This window comes from Chelmon rostratus, chromosome 20 (assembly GCF_017976325.1).
Source record: "Chelmon rostratus isolate fCheRos1 chromosome 20, fCheRos1.pri, whole genome shotgun sequence".
Classification (NCBI taxonomy): Eukaryota; Metazoa; Chordata; class Actinopteri; order Chaetodontiformes; family Chaetodontidae; genus Chelmon; species Chelmon rostratus.
The window spans coordinates 145,361-166,250 of NC_055677.1; the positions used below are offsets into that span (position 1 = coordinate 145,361).

The window sequence follows — 20,890 nt, forward strand, 5'->3', positions numbered from 1 at the left end:
TAGGCTAACACACTCTTCATGACACAGCCGGGTTTCAGTCGGACAAAATAATTCAATATTATGATGTGATGATAACTCATTTCCTAATTCAGCTTTCGAGGACAGAGAGTCCACATTTAATTCTCCTGTCTTATTGTAACGTTGCAGCAGTGGTGTTCATTTTTATTTTTTGACTATGTGTTGCTGGACACATCTGTCCTGTGTTGTCTTAAAATACTGGACTCCCAGAACAGACCTGGGAGCTGTAAAACCAGGCTGGACCGACCTGTGAACCACTTCCTGCCTCTGTGTTTCCTTCAGGATGGAGAGGATTAAATCTCGACAGCAGAAGTTCCGCAGAGGAAAGGAGAAAATGTGGAGTGCGACCCGAGACAGCTTCCATTCTGATGGTCTGTAAACAAACAGCGGTTGCCGTGGGAACAGCGTGAAAGCACATCATCAATCGCAGACTGAATTAAATTCTTTTATCGTCATGTACTTCTGTAGGTCAAGAAAACAAGAAGGGGCGGCGGCAGAAGGAGTGGTGGAGACCATGGGTAAACCACGCCTCTAGTGAGTCACATGATCTCTGACATCATCGCTCTCAGTAATTCAGAGCCATTGTGTCTGTGCTTTTTGGTCTTTCTAAGTAACTGTCCATCTGTCTGACCTGTCTGTCTGTCTTTAGTGGTGAGGAGTGGTGACTACTACCTGTTTGAGACAGATAGTGAGGAGGAGGATGAGGAGGAAAAGAAGGAGGATGAGGAGAAGGAGGAGGAACTACCTGAGAAATCAGCCTTTCAAGTGAGTGTCTCCATGACTCACCTGTAACCTGTGACGAGGGGTTGAAGATATGAAGTGGTCCTAATCCCTTTGTAATCACTGTGTGGTCAAGGTCAATTTATTAGTATGACTCCAGTATTATTTTTTATATAGCTGTTCTTTATGTACCTCAACTACCAACAGCTGTAACTCACAACTGAAGCACATTAGTGACTGTTAGTAGTATCTGCAGGTAATCCTCTCATACAGGCCAGACAACCCTGTTTGCAGCCTGAGAGCCGAAACCAAGGCTCACTGCCCATTAATCTTCTTACTTTGACCACACAGTGATGACTGAAGGTGACTCGGAGAGACTTCAGTCAGAGAATCAAACCTCAAGCAACAAAGTTGAGGGACAAAAACAGTATTTATGGCTGGTGGACAGCTAGCAACAGCAGTAATAAGGTTCCACCACCAGTCTCCAGAAGAGATTTGAGACATTTTCATGATGGTGATGAAGAGACACCTGTACCACAGACCTGATGTGTTTTACAGAAAGAAGAGGTCCAGACGCATGAAGACCTGAGATACTGTTCGAAAAAGTTCTGAGTAGAATGAGGGAAAAGATTTTTAACCTCAGACTCAAACTCATGAACCAATGTTTTCGTCACTGTCTTTGTTTGTTAGTTTGTCTATCACGCCTGGATAACAGACTCCAGAACAGCCATGAGAGCTCGACGCAACCAGAAGAAACAGTGGAAGAAGAACTCCTCTGAACGAAGGAGCAGGAAAGAGGACAAGAGAGAAGGTGAGGAGGAGAAGAGAGAAGGTGAGGAGGAGAAGAGAGAAGGTGAGGAGGAGAAGAGAGAAGGTGAGGAGGAGAAGAGAGAAGGAGAGGAGGAGAAGAGAGAAGGTGAGGAGGACAAGAGAGAAGGTGAGGAGGAGAGAGAGGTGAGGAGGAGAAGAGAGAAGGTGAGGAGGAGAAGAGAGAAGGTGAGGAGGAGGAGAGAGAAGGTGAGGAGGAGAAGAGAGAAGGTGAGGAGGAGAAGAGAGAAGGAGAGGAGGAGAAGAGAGAAGGTGAGGAGGAGGAGAGGTTAAGTTTAGGAGTAGAAGAACAGAGGAGTTGGTGTCCTGTGTTTTCTGTCTTCGTCATGGCCTCCTTATTCGTTGTTTGTGTTCTTTATGATCGTGTTTGCTGTTTTTGAGACAAGGAGCAACGACTGGCTGTGCTCCGCTCACAGTGCTCTCTCGTGGACTCCTCCTCCAGCAGGAGTCAGGCAGTGTGTTCAGGTCCAGCTTTAAAGTTTTGTAGATCATATCCTCTATTTTATTATTCTATTATTCATCTTTATTATTATCTTTATAGTTTGTTTTCCTGCAGGTTCAATAATGAGGTGCCACCACATTGATGGAGGCCTACAACCTGGATTCATTGATAGACTAGTATAATGTTTCACACCAACGTAAAACATGGACAGAGGTTCCTCAAGTGGACCGGGTATCTTTTAAGAGTTCAAAGACATGATAAGACCAACATGTCTGTGTTGTTTTAAAGAAAAGAGTGTGAGACTTACGATGAAATGAATGTGTTATTCATAGAATTTCATGTGGATGAAGAACTGTGTGTGTACATGAACTATAGAAGCAAAACAAGCAGAATGGGAAGACTTAAAGACCGACGAGGTTAAATGCCTCTATACTCCATCAGTCCATCAGAAATGAAGTAGCTTTTCAGTTGAGAGGTGAAACATCTTCAAGAATCTACAGCCAGTCCATCTTTCTTTGGCTCCAGATGTTGATGAATATATTATTTGCACCTACTCAACATCAAACATAATTTCTTTCTCTGCGTAACGACTGGAAGTCATTCAAACAGTGTTCTTGTTGTCCGGAGTTGTGTGTCATCTGCATATCAACCATCCAACTAACTGTGCCTCCTCCACCAGCAGGAGTTATAGAAGTGACGGAGGAGCCACAGGAAGACAGACAGGAGGAGGAGGAGGAGGGCCCAGGTAGGAGGTCGAGCACCTGGAACATCATAACAGTCGCTCAGGACTGGTTTCCCTCGTACATACAAGTGACAGTTACAGTGTGTAATGTCCGGTTTGAGTATGTGACCTCAGCGAGCAGAGCTCAGCTGAATCATTTGAGCCTTCTCCTCAGTTGTAATTGTAGTTATGTTCAAAAGCTGAACACTGGACAAAAAGAGGCTCAGGAAGGGATTAGACTGGATTCAGATCTGGTTAGCAGTTTTCAAACTGGATTCACTTTTGCTTAAATGCCATCAAACCCCAACTTGAAGTCTGAAAAGAATTTGCAGGTAAAATGAAGGTAAGCTTCTAAGCTTCATTGAAGATGACTATCCTGACCCTATGTGTGTTTTAGACACGGTGTTACGTCGTATTTCAAACACATTACGGTTCTGTTGGGTTCTGCTGTCGGCTCTGCTGGACTCTCTGACCGCCTGGCTCAGCGGCCTGTGTCAGGAACACGTGGACATCTCCACCGTCCTCCGGATTGAACGCTGCATGCTAATGCAGCAGGCAAAGCAGGTACAACCTCAGGAATCCAGTCTGCTGCAGCAGGTGCACACTGGAACTACAACAGAGATGGCTGCATCAGTGGGGCTGATTTATTTTCTCTTTGTTTGTTCAGGGGAATGTTCCCACCAGAGAGGCAATCCATTTTTACTACCAAGAACAGATGATGAAAAGCTCTAGAGAGTCAAGCCTGGATTACAGCATCCATGAGGCCAAGATGCAGACCTCAACAGAGAGAAGGAGAGAAGAAGAAGAAGAGGGAGTGAATTCTGATTTGGAAGAAGAAGAGGCAAGAGGTCAAACAGCAGGGCAGAAACCAGAAACCAAACCAGGGGGAGATTGTCCAGATAAACCAGGACCAGGACCAGAGCCAATGTCAGAAGGAGAGGGACCAGGACCGGAACCAGTATCAGGAGTTGATGGTCTTGATGAAATGGAACCACAAGCAGTATCAAGAGGTATCGCTGACCCAGTCTCAGGAGAGGAAACCCTGGGGGCTCCAACCTCAGCAGTGGAAGTTAAAAGTGAAGATTACCCAGAAGGCTTGGTGGCTAAAACCAGCGAGAGATTGCGACCCAAACTGTCCAGGATGGAGAGAGTTCAGTCTTTGTCCTCTGTGTCACTTTCAGAGGAAGAAGGGATCAGCTGGGCTCACAGGTTGGTTCTCCTGCAGTAACAAAAATAATGAATAATTCCCTAAGGTTTACCTAAACTGTAGCTTAGCAACAGAAGTTTTCAGGTTGCAGCCATGTTGGAGGTTGACTGCTCAGTCGGACAGACAGACAATCAGACAGTGAGGAAGTCTTTCTTGTTTGACAGGTCTGACTTAGCAGTGGATGTGTTAGTATATTAGCCTCCCCAGCTCACCACCGCAGTTATCAGTATGCAGTTTGTTGGTCCAGGAGATTAGCTTAGCATCAGATGGTGGTCATCAATGGTATTAAGTATTTTTCTCTGTCTGTTCAAACAGTGGTGAAGAATTAAACCAGCAACTTCCTGTTGACACACAGCCAACGCACACTTTCACCAGCGCCTCCTCCCCGTCCTCTCTCCTCCTCCCACCCACCTACAGCCTCGCTCTGGGCCTAGACCTGCATGAGGAGGTGGGGGAACACAGGCGGAGGAGGGAGGTAGCGTCTGATTTTCTCGCTGACTCGGCCTTTGCTGCCTGTCCACTGGCATCTCAGACGCAGGAGCTGACGGCCAGCGAGCTGCTGAGGAACAGGTGAGTCGCAGGTGAATCACAAAGATCGCTCAGGTGGAAAGGGCTGGTGATTCACACTCTGTGTTTCAGGACTTTCTATGACGAGGAGCTGGAGTCATCAGACCGTTTCTACAGCAACCAACACCAGCTGCTCCAGCTGGGCTATGCCCTCTACAACATCCTGGCAGCAAGGTAAACTCTGCACCACAGGTAACTCCACAGGTTCCTCTCAGCTACGATTCTCAAACAGTTCTTGTCTCAGGTCAGAGACGGTGTGTTATCTGGTCATCGTGTTGAACCACATGGTGTCTGCCAGTTGTCTGACGTTGGTACTTCCTATTCTGGTGTTTCTCTGGGCGACGCTGTCCGTCCCTCGGCCCAGTAAAACCTTCTGGATGACGGCCATCATCTACACAGAGGTGCACACCGCTCTGCTTTATTTAACTTTGAAAACTGTATTATTCATCTGTCAACAGGTGATTCAGTCTACCTGTCTGTCTAACTGTGTCCTCAGGCTACCATTGTCATCAAGTATTTCTTCCAGTTTGGTTTCTTTCCATTCAACCAGAAGCTGGAAGTAGACCGCTCCAAACCGTTCCACCCCCCGAACATCCTGGGGGTGGAAAAGAAGGAAGGCTACGTCCTGTACGACCTACTGCAGCTGCTCGCTTTGTTCTACCACCGAGCGATACTCAAGGTATAAAAACACTAAATTATAGTATTAAAAAGTCATACCTGTTACGTTTAAGGTAATAATTCAGCAGCAAAGAGTAGAACTCAGACTCAAAGACTGTAAAATCTCAACCAAAAATACAATTTAGAACAGAATTTGTTAGAGGTGTAAATCTGGAGTGGTGGAGTGGGGCAGACTGGATGGTGACTGGTTGATCTGAGATGATTAGGAGTCCCGGAATGAAGATTGGGATCAGGGGGGGACAGCACACGCCAAACGTAGTACCGCAATGACACAGAACAGATAGAACAGTCGCCATGCCCTGAATGAAACAGACAAGGCCATAAACACAAAGAGAGACACAAATAGGGGACACTAGGGAGGAGACAAACACCAGGAACAGTTTCTGCTAGACCCCAATAATACTCAAGAGTAAGCACTAACCTTATAGTATCACCAAGTCAAACTCAAGGTAAAAAAATACTAAGTTATCCTAGGACTCCTCTTATTCCACTTTCCTCCTTCAACACAGTGCCATGGACTGTGGGACCAGACTGTAACCGTGGAGAATGACGCCCACTGTCACCACAATGAACAGGCTGACACCACCATCGATCCGGCCGGTCCTGCCGATCCTGCCGACACGCTGCGGCGACGGGGCCGGAGACGGACGTGCTCCGGCTCCACCCAGCTGCGCTCCCCAACAGGTAGAATGTAACATGCCTTAACACAGCAGTTCTTAAAGTGTTCTGTCATGCCCCACCCACCCCAGCAAAAACAGATTCCACTGTTTTTAGATAATGCTAAACGATGTCACATTCTAATTTGTGGATTTCACGCCCACTTCCATATGGCCAATGCCTCAATGGCTGCATTCCCATGGTAACTGCGTTCAGCGTGTCACTCCTCCCCCAAAGCCGCAAAAGGAAACATGGTGCAGTGAATTTAATGTTTATCAAAGCGTTGCAAAGAAAGAATATGAATTAACTGTCTAAGTCACGTATAGAGGCTGTATTTTGTGTTCGTGTTTGTTTTTCTTGTTGTACTCTCCTCGGTGAACACACAGACATCTTTATCGCAACCGCAGCTCTAAGACGAGCGACTTACTTCGTGACGGGTTTGTTTTAAAAGTGGAAAAGATGACAACTTTGGCTCCGCCCAGTGGCAGGTCCTGGCCTGGCAGCAGCCGCCCTCTAACCCGGAGATAGTCGGTAGTGAAGAGCAGTGAACGGTTTGAGCCTGGTTTCCATGGGAACGCAGACACCAAGGCTTATGTCACATAGAAGCTGCTGTAGTTTTGTCTGAACTGAAAAACAACAGCAGTGGAAAATTGATAGACTGATGGAACGTGACAGTAATAAATGCGTCATTGTTTAAGTGCTGTTTTTCTTTGTCTTCTCCTTCATATGTTTTCAGAAAGTTTGAGCTCCAGAGCTCAGCGCCCCAGCAGGTTCAATCTGCTGCTGGAGAAACTCAGGGAACTTTCCATCAGAGCCAAAGTGTACTCTGTTAGTAGGTATGCTAACACTAAAGCTAGCCACTGTCCATGTTACTCTTTTAGTGTTTTTGACCAAATGTAATGTACAACTTGCAAAACACAGTTTATGACTCAACAGATTTTATACTTGATGGATTAGATATAAATGATAAGAATTGTTCTTTTTGCATGACTAAGACAGTTAATGGTACAGGAAGATGGAACACCTGCTCTGCATTGCTGCCTGCCGCACCTCCTCTGGTGCCCACGGGTCAGCTGCAGGGTCATCAGCCAGGAACCACTATTCACAAACGTTTTGCTCCTTTAATCCTGGAACGTCTTCTGGTGGCGGAGCAGTGGCAGGGACGTCTCCCTGCCGCCCCCTGCAGCTGATAGGTGTTATACTCTGCAGTTGTTGGTGGGGTTAGTTAGTCTTTCCCCAGCACTTGTCTTTCCTTCTCAGCCAGAGCCCAAAAGCTCCCCTTCTCAGCCTCCTCCGCTAGCTCTTTGGTTGCCTTCTTTAGGTTCCCTCCAGCTACTCCTGGGTCACTCAGCAGGCGTGTGGTTGACAGCCCCATGTAGCCCAGCATCCGACCTCCGCTCGATAGATGGTGGTCTTCCAGCTTCCTGGCACTCAGCAGCCAGCTCTGAGTACTTGGCCTTCTTTCGCTCATAGGCAGCTTCAATCCCCTCCTCTGCTGGTATTGTGAGCTCAATGAGGAGCACAGATTTTGTCTTAGTGGACCACACCACGATGTCAGGGTGGAGAGTTGTGGCGGTGATCTTGACCGAGAAGTGAAGCTGCCTCGAGATCATGTCCCACTCCTGGCCAACAGCTTAGGTGTTTCTCTCTGCCTGATATATCTTCTGGTTCTCTGCTGGTGGTAGCTCTTCGGTACGTACTGGGGAGAGGGCAGTCTTACAGCCTGACAATATGTGCTGGAGGCTTGCATTGGGGGTATTGCGGAGTGTGCAGCTTTCCTCACTCCTGAACCACTGGTGAAGCTTCAGAGGACAGGCAAACTTGTCGTAGGTAGAAAGGATGAGAAAGCTGAGCCTTGCCTGTGGGATCTTCCACAGGTCTGACCAGGGGATGTTTCCGTTGGTGACTCCCTCCCAGGTTGTCCAGTCCCCTGTCAGCCCTGCGACACAGCCCTGATCTTGCAGCTGGAGGGTGTTCCTTCCGAAGAGGCCTGTTTCAGAGAGGCACTGCGGCAGCCCCAATCACTTTCTCACTCATTTTTCAGCGGCCACATCACCCTCCTGTAGAGTGTGATCGGTGTCCAGTGTTCGCCATGTTGCTGTCTTGTTTGCCTTTGGCCATTTGAGCTTCCCTCATCTAGATGTTATCTTGCTCTGTGCTTTTGGCTCTGTCCTGTGTGAGTTGGTGGCGGCTGGGTCTTGGTATTCACATGGGGGCTCCCCCTCCACCACTGGGCCTTCTTCCTCTGCGACATCTTTGCCTTCCGCTGCGTTTGGTCCATCGGCTCTGTGGTTTTCGCCCTGGCTTTTGGTCCCTCTTGTCTCACATGGTAGGGCAGTGCGAGGTTGCTGTTGGCCCTTCTGACCACACTTTCACTTCCCCTGGTGAATTTGCAACCCAGGGAAATTTTTGGGTGACTTTTTCCCATTCCACATCCACACTTTTGCAGGATCTTTTCTTTATTTCTTGGAGCTCTGGTATTTATCTCGTTGTCCGTTTCCATTGCCGTCATTACCGTGTTGTCCCTCCGGTCTATCCTGTTCGGCCTCTCGGAGGGCCTGCGGGTTGTTTTCTTATCTGTTCTTTTCAGTTTAATATCTGATATCACCTCTATAAGGGAAGCAGGTACTGGATTCGATTTTCAGTTAAACCCTTCTTCTTCTTCTTATTGTTTATTTTTATAGTGTTTCTATTTGAACTTTTTCACCTTATTTATGTTATATGTGACATTTGTATTTCATGTTGTCATAGTGTTAATGTGTTGACTTCAGTAAAGCTCCTTAAAGCTCTCTCTTTCTGTGTTTTAGATGTATGTCTCTCTACCGCCCAGTCCTCCAGTTCTTCAAAGCTCTCGTCCAACCAGAATACAGCGCCGTCACTGATGTTTACGTTCTCATGTTCCTCGCCGACACTGTCGACTTCATCATAATCGTCTTTGGTTTCTGGGCTTTTGGAGTAAAGTTTGATTTCCTGACTGCATCACATCACTCAAACTTTTGATTTGTGGACTTTTTGAATTTTTATTTTGTTTTATTTCCCTAGAAACACTCTGCAGCTGCTGACATCACTTCCTCCCTCTCAGAAGACCAAGTTCCTGAAGCTTTCTTGGTGATGGTTCTGATCCAGTTTGGTACGTCTACTTGTCTGCCTGTCTGTCTGTTTCTCTGTTTACCTGTCTCACTGTCCACCTGTCTGTCTGCAGGTACCATGGTGATAGACAGGGCTCTGTATTTGAGGAAGACAGTTTTGGGCAAGTTGGTCTTTCAGGTGATTTTGGTTTTTGGGATTCACTTCTGGATGTTCTTCATCCTGCCAACGGTCACCGAGAGGTAACTCACCTTTACCTGCTTCCTTGTTAACAAAATGAAGTGGCATCATAACTGTTCGACTCAGAAATAACAAGAACTCACCTGGTTCCATTTACCTAGAAGAAATGTTACTTTGTTCTAATTATCGCCGTGGTTACTGTTGAATGTGAAACAGATTTCATGTTGACAGGTGGTGAAGATGGACAGGTTATCTCAACTATTAATAAACTGCCGATGAGCTACTGTGGTTACAAATCAGTATGCTGTTGTTGGTATGACAAAGACAACTGCTGAAAATAACACCTGATTTCTGTGTGTCTCTCTCACCTGTCCATCTGTCTTCAGGCGTTTCAATCAGAACCTGGTGGCTCAGCTCTGGTATTTTGTCAAATGTGTTTACTTTGGTCTGTCGGCCTATCAGATTCGGTCTGGTTACCCGACACGAGTTCTGGGAAACTTCCTGACGAAGAGCTACAACTACCTCAACCTCTTCCTATTCCAGGGGTAAGTCACCACCAGAGTCTACTACAGACCAAAACACAATCCCACTGCCCAACTGCTAGCCTAGCTTAGCACAAAGACTGGAAGCAGAGGAAAACTGTTATCATATCTCCATTAAAAGGAAGAAATACAATTACTCAAGTCGGTCACATGGGTTACTAACAGCTTTTTACCAGACTCTGTTAAAAGATGGACATGTTAACAATATATCTGACTGACTGTCAGTTCTTACCTGTCTCTTTCCCTCTCTGTCCACCTGTAGTTTCCGTCTGGTTCCCTTCCTGACGGAGCTGAGGGCGGTGATGGACTGGGTGTGGACAGACACCACTCTGTCTCTTTCCTCTTGGATCTGTGTGGAGGACGTTTACGCCCACTGCTTCGTGTTAAAGTGCTGGAGGGAGTCTGAGAAGGTATGTCTCTGTCTGTGTGTACATGTATTTGTATGAGTATTTTTGCTAATCGATAACTGGTACAGAGCACCTGAACTGGGTCTGCATTATAGAATTGACAGTGTTATGAATGGGATTACACTGGGTGTAAATAGTTTGCACTGTTAAGATATTGAAATCCAGCAGATGGATGTAACGGTGCTATTACGGATGCCAACTGCCATAAAACCCAACAGAAGAAGAAGAAGGCAGCAGCTGTCACTGGTCATCAATGCACATTTCCTTGTCCACACATTTGACCAAGTGAAGTAGCTGACTGTGAGAGATGTCCAGATGACCGACGACGAAACGTCAACCTGAACCCAAACAGAAGAAAAGACTCTTTCTGAAAAAGTGGCGACAAAATGTGTTGAAGCTTGAAGCTAATGATGATTGAATCGAAAGGTGGTGCGAGATCTGTCGTCCATCAGCAGATCCTCCTCCAGACTGGAATTAGACTCTGTCTCTGTCTCACTGTCTTTCTATTTCCTGTCCTGGAAACTGTCTTTTTCTTCACCTGTGAATTCCACTGCTGCGTCGGTTTTACCTTTTGAGATGGGACATTTTAAGGTAATGAAAAGATATAGAAACACTGACAATCACTTGGTAGCTCGGGGGAAACAGAAACAAAAACAACCACATCCTGAGAGAATCTCTGGTTGTCCCAAGTTTATAGTTTGTAAGTTTCTTGTCGGCAGGATTAATAAGGCCTATAGGTATTGAAGTTAATAGTTTAATTGAGATGGAGACCGACCCATCCTGAGGATGACGGTGACACTGACATGGCCTTGGTGTTGAAGGAGGAGCACGAACTGAAGCTAAATGTCAAAACATGAGTTTTTAGCTCAGATTTAAAGGCCTCAACAGAGTCAGTGCCTAATATCACCTATTTCAGAGGAGAGGTGTGATGAGACAAGGCCCTGCTGACTGTCTGTGAAGATCCTTTTTCATACTGGTCTGGGTACTTCTAAGTGCTTTCCAAAGGCAACTGGGCTTGCTTGTTGTCCTAGAAGACATTTCGCCTCTCATCCAAAGGGGTTCTTCAGTTCTTACTGACTGGTGGGAGGTCTCAGGTATTTATCCTCTTGCAGGATCATAGACGCCCCAGCTATCACGAGAGTCTTTAGGGTCACATGAGCCATGGTGTTAATGGGTCAATGGGTGTTAATGAGTGAGTCCTGGAGGGGTCGTTTACCCGCCCAACCATCATGTGAGTCATCAGAGTCACGTGAGTCCTGGTGTGAATGGCTGTTAAACTTCCTGGGGAGGGATCTTAGGATGTCATTGTAAGAGGACTGATAAGTGATGCCGTAGACCACTTCCTCTGTTTAGTGATGGCCTTTTCCAGTTGGACATGGATGGCTTCTTTCCTGGCCAGAATATGTACATTACTGTCCTCAAATGAGTGTCCCTTGTCCTTCAGATGGACTGCTGAGTCTTGACCGGAGGTGTTGGCTCTCCTGTGTTGGACAAGTCTGTGCATTCATTGCATTGAACTGACAAACACCACATTGCTCTGCTTGTGTCTGAGTGGTTTGTCATTAGGATGGACAAGCTTTCACTTCCTGTGTTCTAATTTTGACCCAGGTGTCATGTGGGGTGTCCGGCCTCTCCTGAAACAGGCAATCTCTACATGGAGGAAGTGGAAAGCAGAGCCCTGATCTCCTTTGTATGGTGTATTTTGTGTATATTTGTAGACAGAGGTACCTTCAGCCACGCAGTCAGAAATGTGTGCATATATTTTAGGTATATGTGTGTATATATATTTTTTTGTGTGTATATATTTATGTTTTTGTGTGTATATTTTTATGTTTATGTGTGCATTTTGTGTGTATTTGTACACAGAGGTACCCTCAGCCTCGCGGTCAGAAGAAGAAGCGGGTGGTGAAGTATGGGATGGGCGGCCTGATTGTTCTGCTGCTCATCTGTATTGTCTGGTTTCCATTGCTCTTCATGTCGCTCATCAAGTCCGTAGCCGGAGTTGTCAACCGACCACTCGACGTCTCTTTGACCATCACACTGGGAGGCTTCCAGGTAACCTCACCTGTACTGACACACCAGTGTTGATGCACTTCTACAACTCAGCTGTACTGACTTAATTGTAATAAAACATCTGCACTGACAGATCCGTACTGACTCACCTGTTCTGACAAATCTGTACTAAAACACTGGCACTGACACACCTCTACTGATACACCTGTACAGACTCACCTGTACTGACACACATGTACCAACACAATAGTACTGACACTCCTCAACTAATACACCTGTACTAACACACTAGTACTGGTACACCTGTACTGACACACCTGAACTGATACACCTGTACTGATGCACCTGTACTAACACACTGGTACTGGCACACCTGTACTGACTCACCTGTACAGACACGTCTGTACTCACACTGGCACTAATACATCTGTGTTGACTCACATGTTACGATAGACTTGTGATGATACGCCAGCACTGATGCACCTGTACTGAAAAAAGCTGCGGACGTTTAAGACTCCTGCTGTACACCTGACCGGGAGCTACTTGCTGTGTCATGTGACATGTGTCAGAGGCCATAGCTGTGTTGGTCCATCAGATCGAATGTGCCTCCCCAGCCCAGACTCTCCTCATTTTAGGGGATTTTCATAGCTGCAAACTAAATAAGACACTCTCAACTTAGAAAACGGTATGTTACGTGCTTCATGCTTCAGGAGGAAGTCGGTATGCTGACCCCTTTCAGTTTATATTGTTCATATTGTGTTGTGTTGCTGGTATCTGAATTGTACTCACACTTTGATGCTCTGCACAAATGAAGTTCCTCACGCAGTGTCACATCGTTGTTGGAATATGAGTTTTATTAGCAGCAGTACTAACTGTAGTTTCATTAGTATTGTGGCTGATGAGGTATTTATGTTGATGTAGTGATAGTTGTAGCAGAAGTACTCATAGTTTTCTGTGTTATTGATCAGGCAGGCATGGTCTTGTTTACAACAGTGGTGTTAGTAGCACTATCTTCACATTGTTCACGTACTCTCTAAGATATTTCTTATTTCCTGTTTCTATTTTATTTACTCGTTCTGCAATGGGAGCAACTGAAACCGCCCCAATTTCCTCTCTGGGATCAATGAAGGTCCTGATTCTGATTCTGATACTAACCAAGTATTGTTTTGTTTACTATATTGGTGGTAGTAATATTAGCAGTATTAGTGGTAGTATTAGTAGTAGTATAACTGACTTGCTGTTGCCTTTATTTATTGCAGTAGTAGCAGTAGTATTAGCAGTATTAGTAGTAGTACTAGTAGTACTATAACTGACGTGTTGTTGTTGACAGCCGATCTTCACAATGAGCGCGCAGCAGAATCAGCTCAAGGATCTGACTGAGGAAGACTTCAGCTCCTTCACCAGCTCCTACGGCTACACACCTGTAAGTTCCCTGCAGTACTGCTACACACACTGTTTGCAGTATTGGTTGTATAGCTTGTGGTTTTCCTCCAGTAACTCTGGCCTGTTTCCCAGAGTGCCTTACAGTTCCTAGAGGCCTACGGTCATGAGGACGTGACGGTGGCGGAGCTGCAGGGCAGCAGTAACTCTCTGTGGACCATCAGTCCTCCCAGCAGGCAGTACTTGAGCCAGGTGCTCAACCTGGACCACTTCCCCCTGACTGTATCCTGGACTGTTCAAAGGTCAGCTTCACTGTACTGATCAATAATCAATCAGTGCTTATTAAAACTGGCCCCTGACTGTTTCCTGGACTGTTATTACGCAGCTGCTCAGAAATCAATAAATGTTTAGTGGTAGTGGCAGTACTGTTCGTGGCAGGAGTAGTACTCGAGGTAGTAGTTGTAGAAGAAACAATTAGTACATGTGGTAGTAGCAGTGTCAGTAGAGGTAGAAGTTGCTGTAGTACCGGTATCTCAGTACACCATTACACAAAAAACCTGAGAAGAGTTTTTTTTTTCAGGAACTTAAGTCTGGGGGCGAAGGTGGAGCTCGCCTCAGGTAAACATGTGACCTACCTGGACGATCAGACTCGTCTGGAGCTGATCTCGCTGCTGAACGGAACCAGGACACTTCCTGTGTGAGTACAGGGGGCGGGATTATGCATAGACAGAGAGGTGGGGGGGCTGGCCTCTATATCAAGTAGCCTGGGTATTTGTACTGGAAGTGGGGCTCTAAAGCTTACTGTCCTCCAGTTCTTATTATAGTATTAGAGAATACCAGTGGTAACCTGATCATAAGATAAACAAAACGAGACAGGGTAAGATCAACTTTATTAATTCCAGTCTTGGAAAATCTGGTGTTACAGGCAGCATCAACAATAGTAGCAAATAGCAAAGGAACTGGAAAAAATACAAAATAAGAAGCTGACTGTGTATATCTACATTGTATACAAAGGACTGTAGAAAATACTTCAGATATACTGATAAATAACTGCACGTGGTCATGGAATAAATCAAGTGCTGTATTTGATAAATACTACACTACACAATACTACACTATGCATGTATATTTTTTATTTCCACTGTGACACATATATGTACTGGCAAACTCTACTGATACACCTGCACTGACTCACCTGTATGGACACATCTGTCCATATATATATATATATATATATATATATATATATATATATATATATATATATATATATATATATATATATATACATATACATATATGTGTCACAGTGGAAATAAAAATATATATGTACAGTGTAGTATTTAAGGATAAAGGAATGTAACATTACACAGGTTATAGCATGTATGCATTGTGAACACAGTGCCACATTACCTGAGTTCAATAACCTGAAGAGGAATAAAGGACCTGTGGTAGCGTTCCTTCTTACAGGGTGGATGCAGCAGTCTGTTACTGAAGGAGCTGCTGAGGGCCCCCACTGTGTCATGCAGGGGGTGGGAGGGGTTGTCCATGATGGATGTCAGCTTGGCTAACATCCCCCCCTCACCTACATCCTCAGTGGTGTCCAGAGGACAGTCCAGGACAGAACCAGGTCTCTTTCTGTCCCTCTCAGAGCTTCCACAGCCCCAGCAGACCACTGAGTAACAGACTGCAGATGCAACCACAGAGTCATAGAAAGTCCTCAGTAATGTCCTACAGACTCCAAAGGACCTCAGTCTTCTCAGCAGATGGACTTTGGTCCTTCCTGTACAGGACATCAGTGTTAGTGGACCAGTCCAGTTTATTGTTGAGGTGGTCACCAGGTATTTGTACTCCTCCACGGTCTCAGTGTCTAAACCCTGGATGCTCACTTGATCTGGGACCCCTTCCTGTGGAAGTCTATCACCATCTCCTTGGTCTTGCTGGCGTTGATGTGCAGGTGGTTCAGTCCACACCAGTCGACAAAGTTAGTGATGACATCCCTGTTTTCCAGCTTGTTCCCCTGTTATACATGTCCAACAATGGCAGCTGGTTGTGTTGTGTCTGAAGTCCGATGTGTAGAGGGTGAAGAGGAAAGGGGAGAGGACAGTACCCTGTGGAGCCCCGGTGCTGCAAACTGCCACATCGACACACAGTCCTGAAGCCTCACATACTGAGGTCTGTTGGTGAGGGAGTCGATGGTCCATGCAGCCAGGTGACAGTCTACTCCAGCTCCTTCCAGCTCCCCCCTCAGCAGTGACGGCTGGATCGTGTTGAAAGCACTGGAGAAGTCAAAGAACATGACCCTCACTGTGTTACCAGGTCTCTCCAGCAGGGAAAGGGATCTGTGCAGCAGGTAGATGATAGCGTCTTCCACACCAATGCCCGGTCGATATGCGAAGTGTAGGGGGTCCAGTTCGCCGCTCACCAGGTGACGGAGGTGGTTGAGTATGAAGGCTACCAGCCTGAAGACGCACAGTCTTTGGAATTGGATCCATACACAGTTTTCCACAGGGCAGGAACCCCCTCCAGACTGAGGCTCATGTTGAAGATGTGCTGACTCCACAGAGCTGATCTGCACAGTCCCTGAGCAGTCTGGAGCTGATGTCATCAGGACCAGTAGCCTTCCTCACCTTCATCCTGCTGAGCTCTTTCCTCACCTGATCTGCTGTTATGGAGAGGCTGGGGTGGGACTGGGTGGTGGCTCCTGTTGAGTGAGGTGGGGGGAGGGGTTAGTGGTCTGCAATGCGGATTGGAAGGGGGAGAAGTGGTGTGAGGACGGAGCTGCTGGTGTCAGAGGTGCACTGGGGGGGAGGAAGGGGGTGCAGAGAGGTAAGGCCATCTGGTCTGGGCTCTGGTGGTTGGGGGAGGGAATGGGGGTAGAATCAAACCTGTTGAAAAACAGCTCATTGGCCCATTTCCGGTCTCCAGATCCTGGGCCCCTGCTGTTGTCACAGATGTGGCCTGAGCCAGTTCGCTCGTGTTGCTTCGAGCTAACAGCTGATCTAAACAGTGGAGCTGTGGCTGAAAGGATCTCCTGATGTTGTTTTTTAAAGTCCATAAAAGACTAAAAAGCAAAGCACTAGTGTCACATGTTTTACATCCGTAGGAACGCACGATCAGCCAAGACCAGCGACAGAAAAAACATTAACAAGAAAACATTAAACACAGAAAAAAGAGCAACGTCTCAAAACGAGATTATCATTGTCAGCATTCTGCGACAGGTTTGTTTTTGTAGCTTTGCATTTTGTTGTTATAATGAATAACGGTTTTCACGTGATGCTAAAGGACACAGTACTATATGTGGCCCATTGCTTCTGCTCTGTTAAACACTTCCTGTAGTAGCAGGGAGGGCAGCAGACCTTCGTCTCCTTATACCTCATGATGTATAAAATGAAAAGCTTTATGTCTCTGTGTTTGTTTTCAGGCTGATACAAGAAGTGTTTCCGTGCTTCATTCGAGCTCCCAGCGATTCCAACGCTAAACCAATTGAACAGCTTTACAGAGGTGTTCATTTTTTTACAGTTATCATTAAATACACTCAATACGACCTTAAAGACACACAAACAAGCGCAGAACAACAAGAAAGACATATAAAATGACAACAAAGAGCTGCAAAAAGACCCACAACAGTAAATTCTCTCTCCTCCAATCAGACGACCGCTACAAGGACATCCTGCTAGCCCTGGAGCGGTCGACCAATCAGAGCCGAGAGACCCAGGAGTGGTGGATTGTCGACCAACCGGCCGCCAGTCTGGTTCTGTTGGGCGGGGCTTCAATGAGTGACAGGAGGGAGGCGGGACTTCAGCTGTTCGTGTTCAGTGATAAAGTTAGCCCTCCGAGTCTGGGCTTCCTGGCTGGATACGGGTACACTTTACCTTTCTAGTACTACAGTGATAGGAGTATTATTACAGCAGTAACAGATATTGACACTACAATCACCTTCAATTATTGGAGTAACTGTACTATCATTACTACTGTACTTGTTGATACTGCGATCCCCTTCAAGTACTGCCGCAACAGGGGTACTATTCCAATACTCACAGTATTAACACTAAAATCACAGCAGTAACTCTGGTACTATTACAGTACTCACAGGGGTAACACATACCGGTCTTTCCAGAGCAGCTTTCAGAGGCCACGTTACAAAGTGCTTTATGAATAAATAAATCAAACAGGTCATAAAATGATCAGGTTTTGAAATGAGAGTCAACTGAGAGGAAGTTAAAACTGAAGGAAAGGTTCTCTGATGAAAGTATGTTTTAAGAAGGGACTTACAGAAGATCATCAACGAGCTGACCTGATTTCTTTGGGCGGATCGCTGCAGAGCCTCGGGGTCCTGACTGCTAGCCCCCTTTAGTTTTCAGCTAGGCCTCTGGAGCAGATGGCAACGGACCTCTGCCCCCTGAAGAGCCTTAAAAGTTAAGCAGTAAAAACTTTTCTAAAAAAGTGTTGTGATTCTTCTGATTGTGGTTCTGGAGAAGATCGTCTCAGGCCTTCAGAGAGCTGCTCAGGTGACAAACAGTTGGGAGTAGAGAGGAGGACTTTGAAGAGCAGAACATGGTGGAAAGAGGGAGAAATACTTTCTGAATGTCAGTGAGTTACTGAAACTCCACAGATCAGATGGTTCAGGGATGTTTGTGGTCCATCCAACACAACAACACACACTAACAGCCCAGATGACAGTAACACTCTGACAGCAGCAGCGGTGATGACTTGGGTCTGCCTCAACCTTCATCCACAGAGTGATCAGACAGCCTGTTGCAGTGCTCCACAGCCTCATACTGAGATGCAGTTTGTCTCATGTCCACTGGGTGTCTCCACCTGCATGTTCATTATCACTAAGACTGTCTTTTTATCAACCAATCCCATCTTTTACAAGTATGCATCACCCCCAGTGACGGGGAGAAGCCTCCTAAGTCACTTCTCGCTAGAACTCAGTTTAACAGATGTTTAGGCTCAGTTAAAGCTCTCTGAGAGGTGAATACGGCCCCAGGAGTACAAGGACTGAGCACAAACCATCATCAGCAGACATTAAAGGTTGATAGTAAGCAGGACCGTGTCAGCGCTGTTATACTGCCAGAAACCGAGGTTCAGTTAAAAACATAAAATCTAAGTCTGCCTACGAAATGAAATCTTTTCACATGAACGTCTTGCTAGATAGAAATCTCACATTTAGATAAATAGATATACTTTATTTATCCCAAGCTGGGAAATTGCAGTGCAGCATTACACACAGTGAAATAAGTGAAAAATTCTGAAATAAGACTATAAAGAGCAAACTATACATAATAAAATATCAAAATAGCGAGCAGTAAAAATTATATACATAATAATTAAAATATCAAAAGTAGCAAACAGTAGTGGTACAAAGTATTGTATTTTTTTTTAGCTTTAGCTGTGTGTGTATATATATATATATATATACATATATATATACACACACAATGGATTTTCTCTTTTCTAAAAGGTATTATTCAGTATCTATGTTATGTGACTCTGGACACACATGGATGGAAACTGCAGCTGGTGGTTGGTGGAGGCGAAACACCGTGAGGAGGTCATTCTTGTTCTTTTTATACGTCTTTCTCTTCTTCTTGTGTCTTTGGCCCTGCAGCATCATGGGATTGTACGCCTCCGTGGTGTTGGTCATCGGGAAGTTTGTCAGAGAGTTCTTCAGTGGGATCAGTCACTCCATCATGTTCGAGGAGCTGCCCTGCGTCGACCGCATCCTCAAACTGTGCACCGACATCTTCCTGGTATGCATTTAAAAACACGATGAGACAACAATCTGTCCACAGGCTCCAGCCTCTGGAGCAACTCATTGATCTGATTGAATCTTATTGGCTTCTTCCTGTTTCAGGTGAGAGAGACAGGAGAGCTGGAGTTGGAGGAGGAGCTTTACGCCAAACTGATCTTCCTGTATCGATCACCAGAAACCCTGATCAAATGGACACGACGCTGAGCTCGTCGTCTAGACCTGCGGTGACCTCACAGACGGTGACAGCGTCAGTCATCTCTGAACCATCAGTGATGGTAGTTAAAGAACCATCAGTGATGGTAGTTAAAGAACCATCAGTGATGGTAGTTAAAGAACCGCACTGGACCAAAAACAGGAATGTTTACAGACTTACAGAACATGGTGGAGTTGTTCCCTGTTTGCTGGCGACAGCACTAACCCTGTACATAAAACTGATCTGAGGACAGAGTTACACAACAGTGTTATAGGAATGTTATACAAGCATTGATTATTGATTATTAATAACTGCAGGGACGTGTCACATCCTCGAAAAGCTGAAATTCTTTAATGCAGCTGGAAAACAAAAATGAACAAATTCAAACCATGTGATTGGACACTGCTGCTGCCACTCCCACAGCGACGGGCAGGTGTTTAATACAGGGACTGACAACAGCTAAATCTGGGTTATTAATGTCTGATAAACTCATTTTCCAGGACCTTTTCAGTGACTTCCTGTACGGGGACTCGTCTAAAAACAGGCAGCGATCTCAAACATTTAAATTAAAGTCCCTGCAGTCACATGACTTATTTTTATTTATTTTACTTTGACGTTTACAACACGAGCCTCAGAGCTTGTGTTAGCTCTATGTTAGCTATAATTATCTCTACGATATCTTAGCTATGCTGTCTGTAGTTAGCTCTTTAGCTGTACATTAGCTCCATGTTACATTGCCTCTTTCTCTCACAGGAACTTTCCCAGTAATAATAATAAGGGCAAATGGATCGACATGCGAAATACTGATATTTATTGATAAATACTAATACTATGAACCAGTACTACGTCTTGTCAGTATCCATCCATTCCTTTCATTAGCACCACATTAGCTCAATGTTAGGGCTACATTAGCTCTACATAAGCTCTATATAAGCTCTATTTAGCTCTACATTAGCTTCATGTCAGTTTTATCGTAGCACTATTTTATCTCTAGATTAGCTCTTATAGCTAGGTGAGCTGTGTCGGGTCTGTGCTGCCACTCATTAGCACTTTATTGATCCATGCTAGGTCTGTGTAGCTTTCTGTAGTGTCTGCTTAGCTTTACATTAGCTTAATATTAGCTCAAGGTAACCTCTGTGTCAGCCTGTTTCCTTCTGGCTCATTAAACAAGCTCAGGTAGAAGGTGAGCAGAGCTCTGATAACTCCATGTACCAATAGGAATGATGCAGGTGAATTATGCGGGGGGGGGGCAGGCCTGCCATCACAGGTACAGCAGAGGGTGAGAGAGCTGTCAGTCGAGCCCAGTATGGACATGACGTCTAATCTGAGGAAACACAGTAAGTGAAAACAGCCGTCACAGCATGACGTGGAAGTCAGTGTGACAGAGAACAGGTGCAGAGTAACTTTATCATCTGTCTGCTAACGACTGTAAACTCAGTATTTCCTGTGAATATTTGAAACAAACTGAGTATGTGAAAATAAAAAAAGTACT

At 45.5% G+C, this 20,890-nt stretch overlaps 1 protein-coding gene across 4 annotated transcripts in view; it reads left to right on the forward strand.

Moving 5' to 3' along the window:
* Positions 1 to 20,890, forward strand: part of LOC121623840 (piezo-type mechanosensitive ion channel component 2-like) — a 53,278-nt gene extending 32,388 nt beyond the window's left edge. For 2 of the 4 annotated variants that reach the window (XM_041961319.1, XM_041961321.1), the window contains exons 30-55: positions 301 to 389; positions 487 to 552; positions 668 to 783; positions 1,429 to 1,549; positions 2,688 to 2,753; positions 3,127 to 3,293; positions 3,397 to 3,938; positions 4,252 to 4,506; positions 4,576 to 4,677; positions 4,748 to 4,904; positions 5,000 to 5,182; positions 5,691 to 5,865; positions 6,575 to 6,674; positions 8,646 to 8,793; positions 8,881 to 8,968; positions 9,041 to 9,167; positions 9,492 to 9,650; positions 9,910 to 10,057; positions 11,921 to 12,109; positions 13,398 to 13,490; positions 13,583 to 13,749; positions 14,028 to 14,144; positions 16,872 to 16,951; positions 17,101 to 17,311; positions 19,062 to 19,203; positions 19,308 to 20,890. In XM_041961319.1, coding sequence (XP_041817253.1) covers positions 301 to 389; positions 487 to 552; positions 668 to 783; positions 1,429 to 1,549; positions 2,688 to 2,753; positions 3,127 to 3,293; positions 3,397 to 3,938; positions 4,252 to 4,506; positions 4,576 to 4,677; positions 4,748 to 4,904; positions 5,000 to 5,182; positions 5,691 to 5,865; positions 6,575 to 6,674; positions 8,646 to 8,793; positions 8,881 to 8,968; positions 9,041 to 9,167; positions 9,492 to 9,650; positions 9,910 to 10,057; positions 11,921 to 12,109; positions 13,398 to 13,490; positions 13,583 to 13,749; positions 14,028 to 14,144; positions 16,872 to 16,951; positions 17,101 to 17,311; positions 19,062 to 19,203; positions 19,308 to 19,409 — 3,910 coding nt within the window. In that variant the 3' untranslated portion in view covers positions 19,410 to 20,890. The remainder of the gene's footprint in view (positions 1 to 300; positions 390 to 486; positions 553 to 667; positions 784 to 1,428; positions 1,550 to 2,687; positions 2,754 to 3,126; positions 3,294 to 3,396; positions 3,939 to 4,251; positions 4,507 to 4,575; positions 4,678 to 4,747; positions 4,905 to 4,999; positions 5,183 to 5,690; positions 5,866 to 6,574; positions 6,675 to 8,645; positions 8,794 to 8,880; positions 8,969 to 9,040; positions 9,168 to 9,491; positions 9,651 to 9,909; positions 10,058 to 11,920; positions 12,110 to 13,397; positions 13,491 to 13,582; positions 13,750 to 14,027; positions 14,145 to 16,871; positions 16,952 to 17,100; positions 17,312 to 19,061; positions 19,204 to 19,307) is intronic. The other 2 variants (XM_041961322.1, XM_041961320.1) reach the window with 2 other exon arrangements.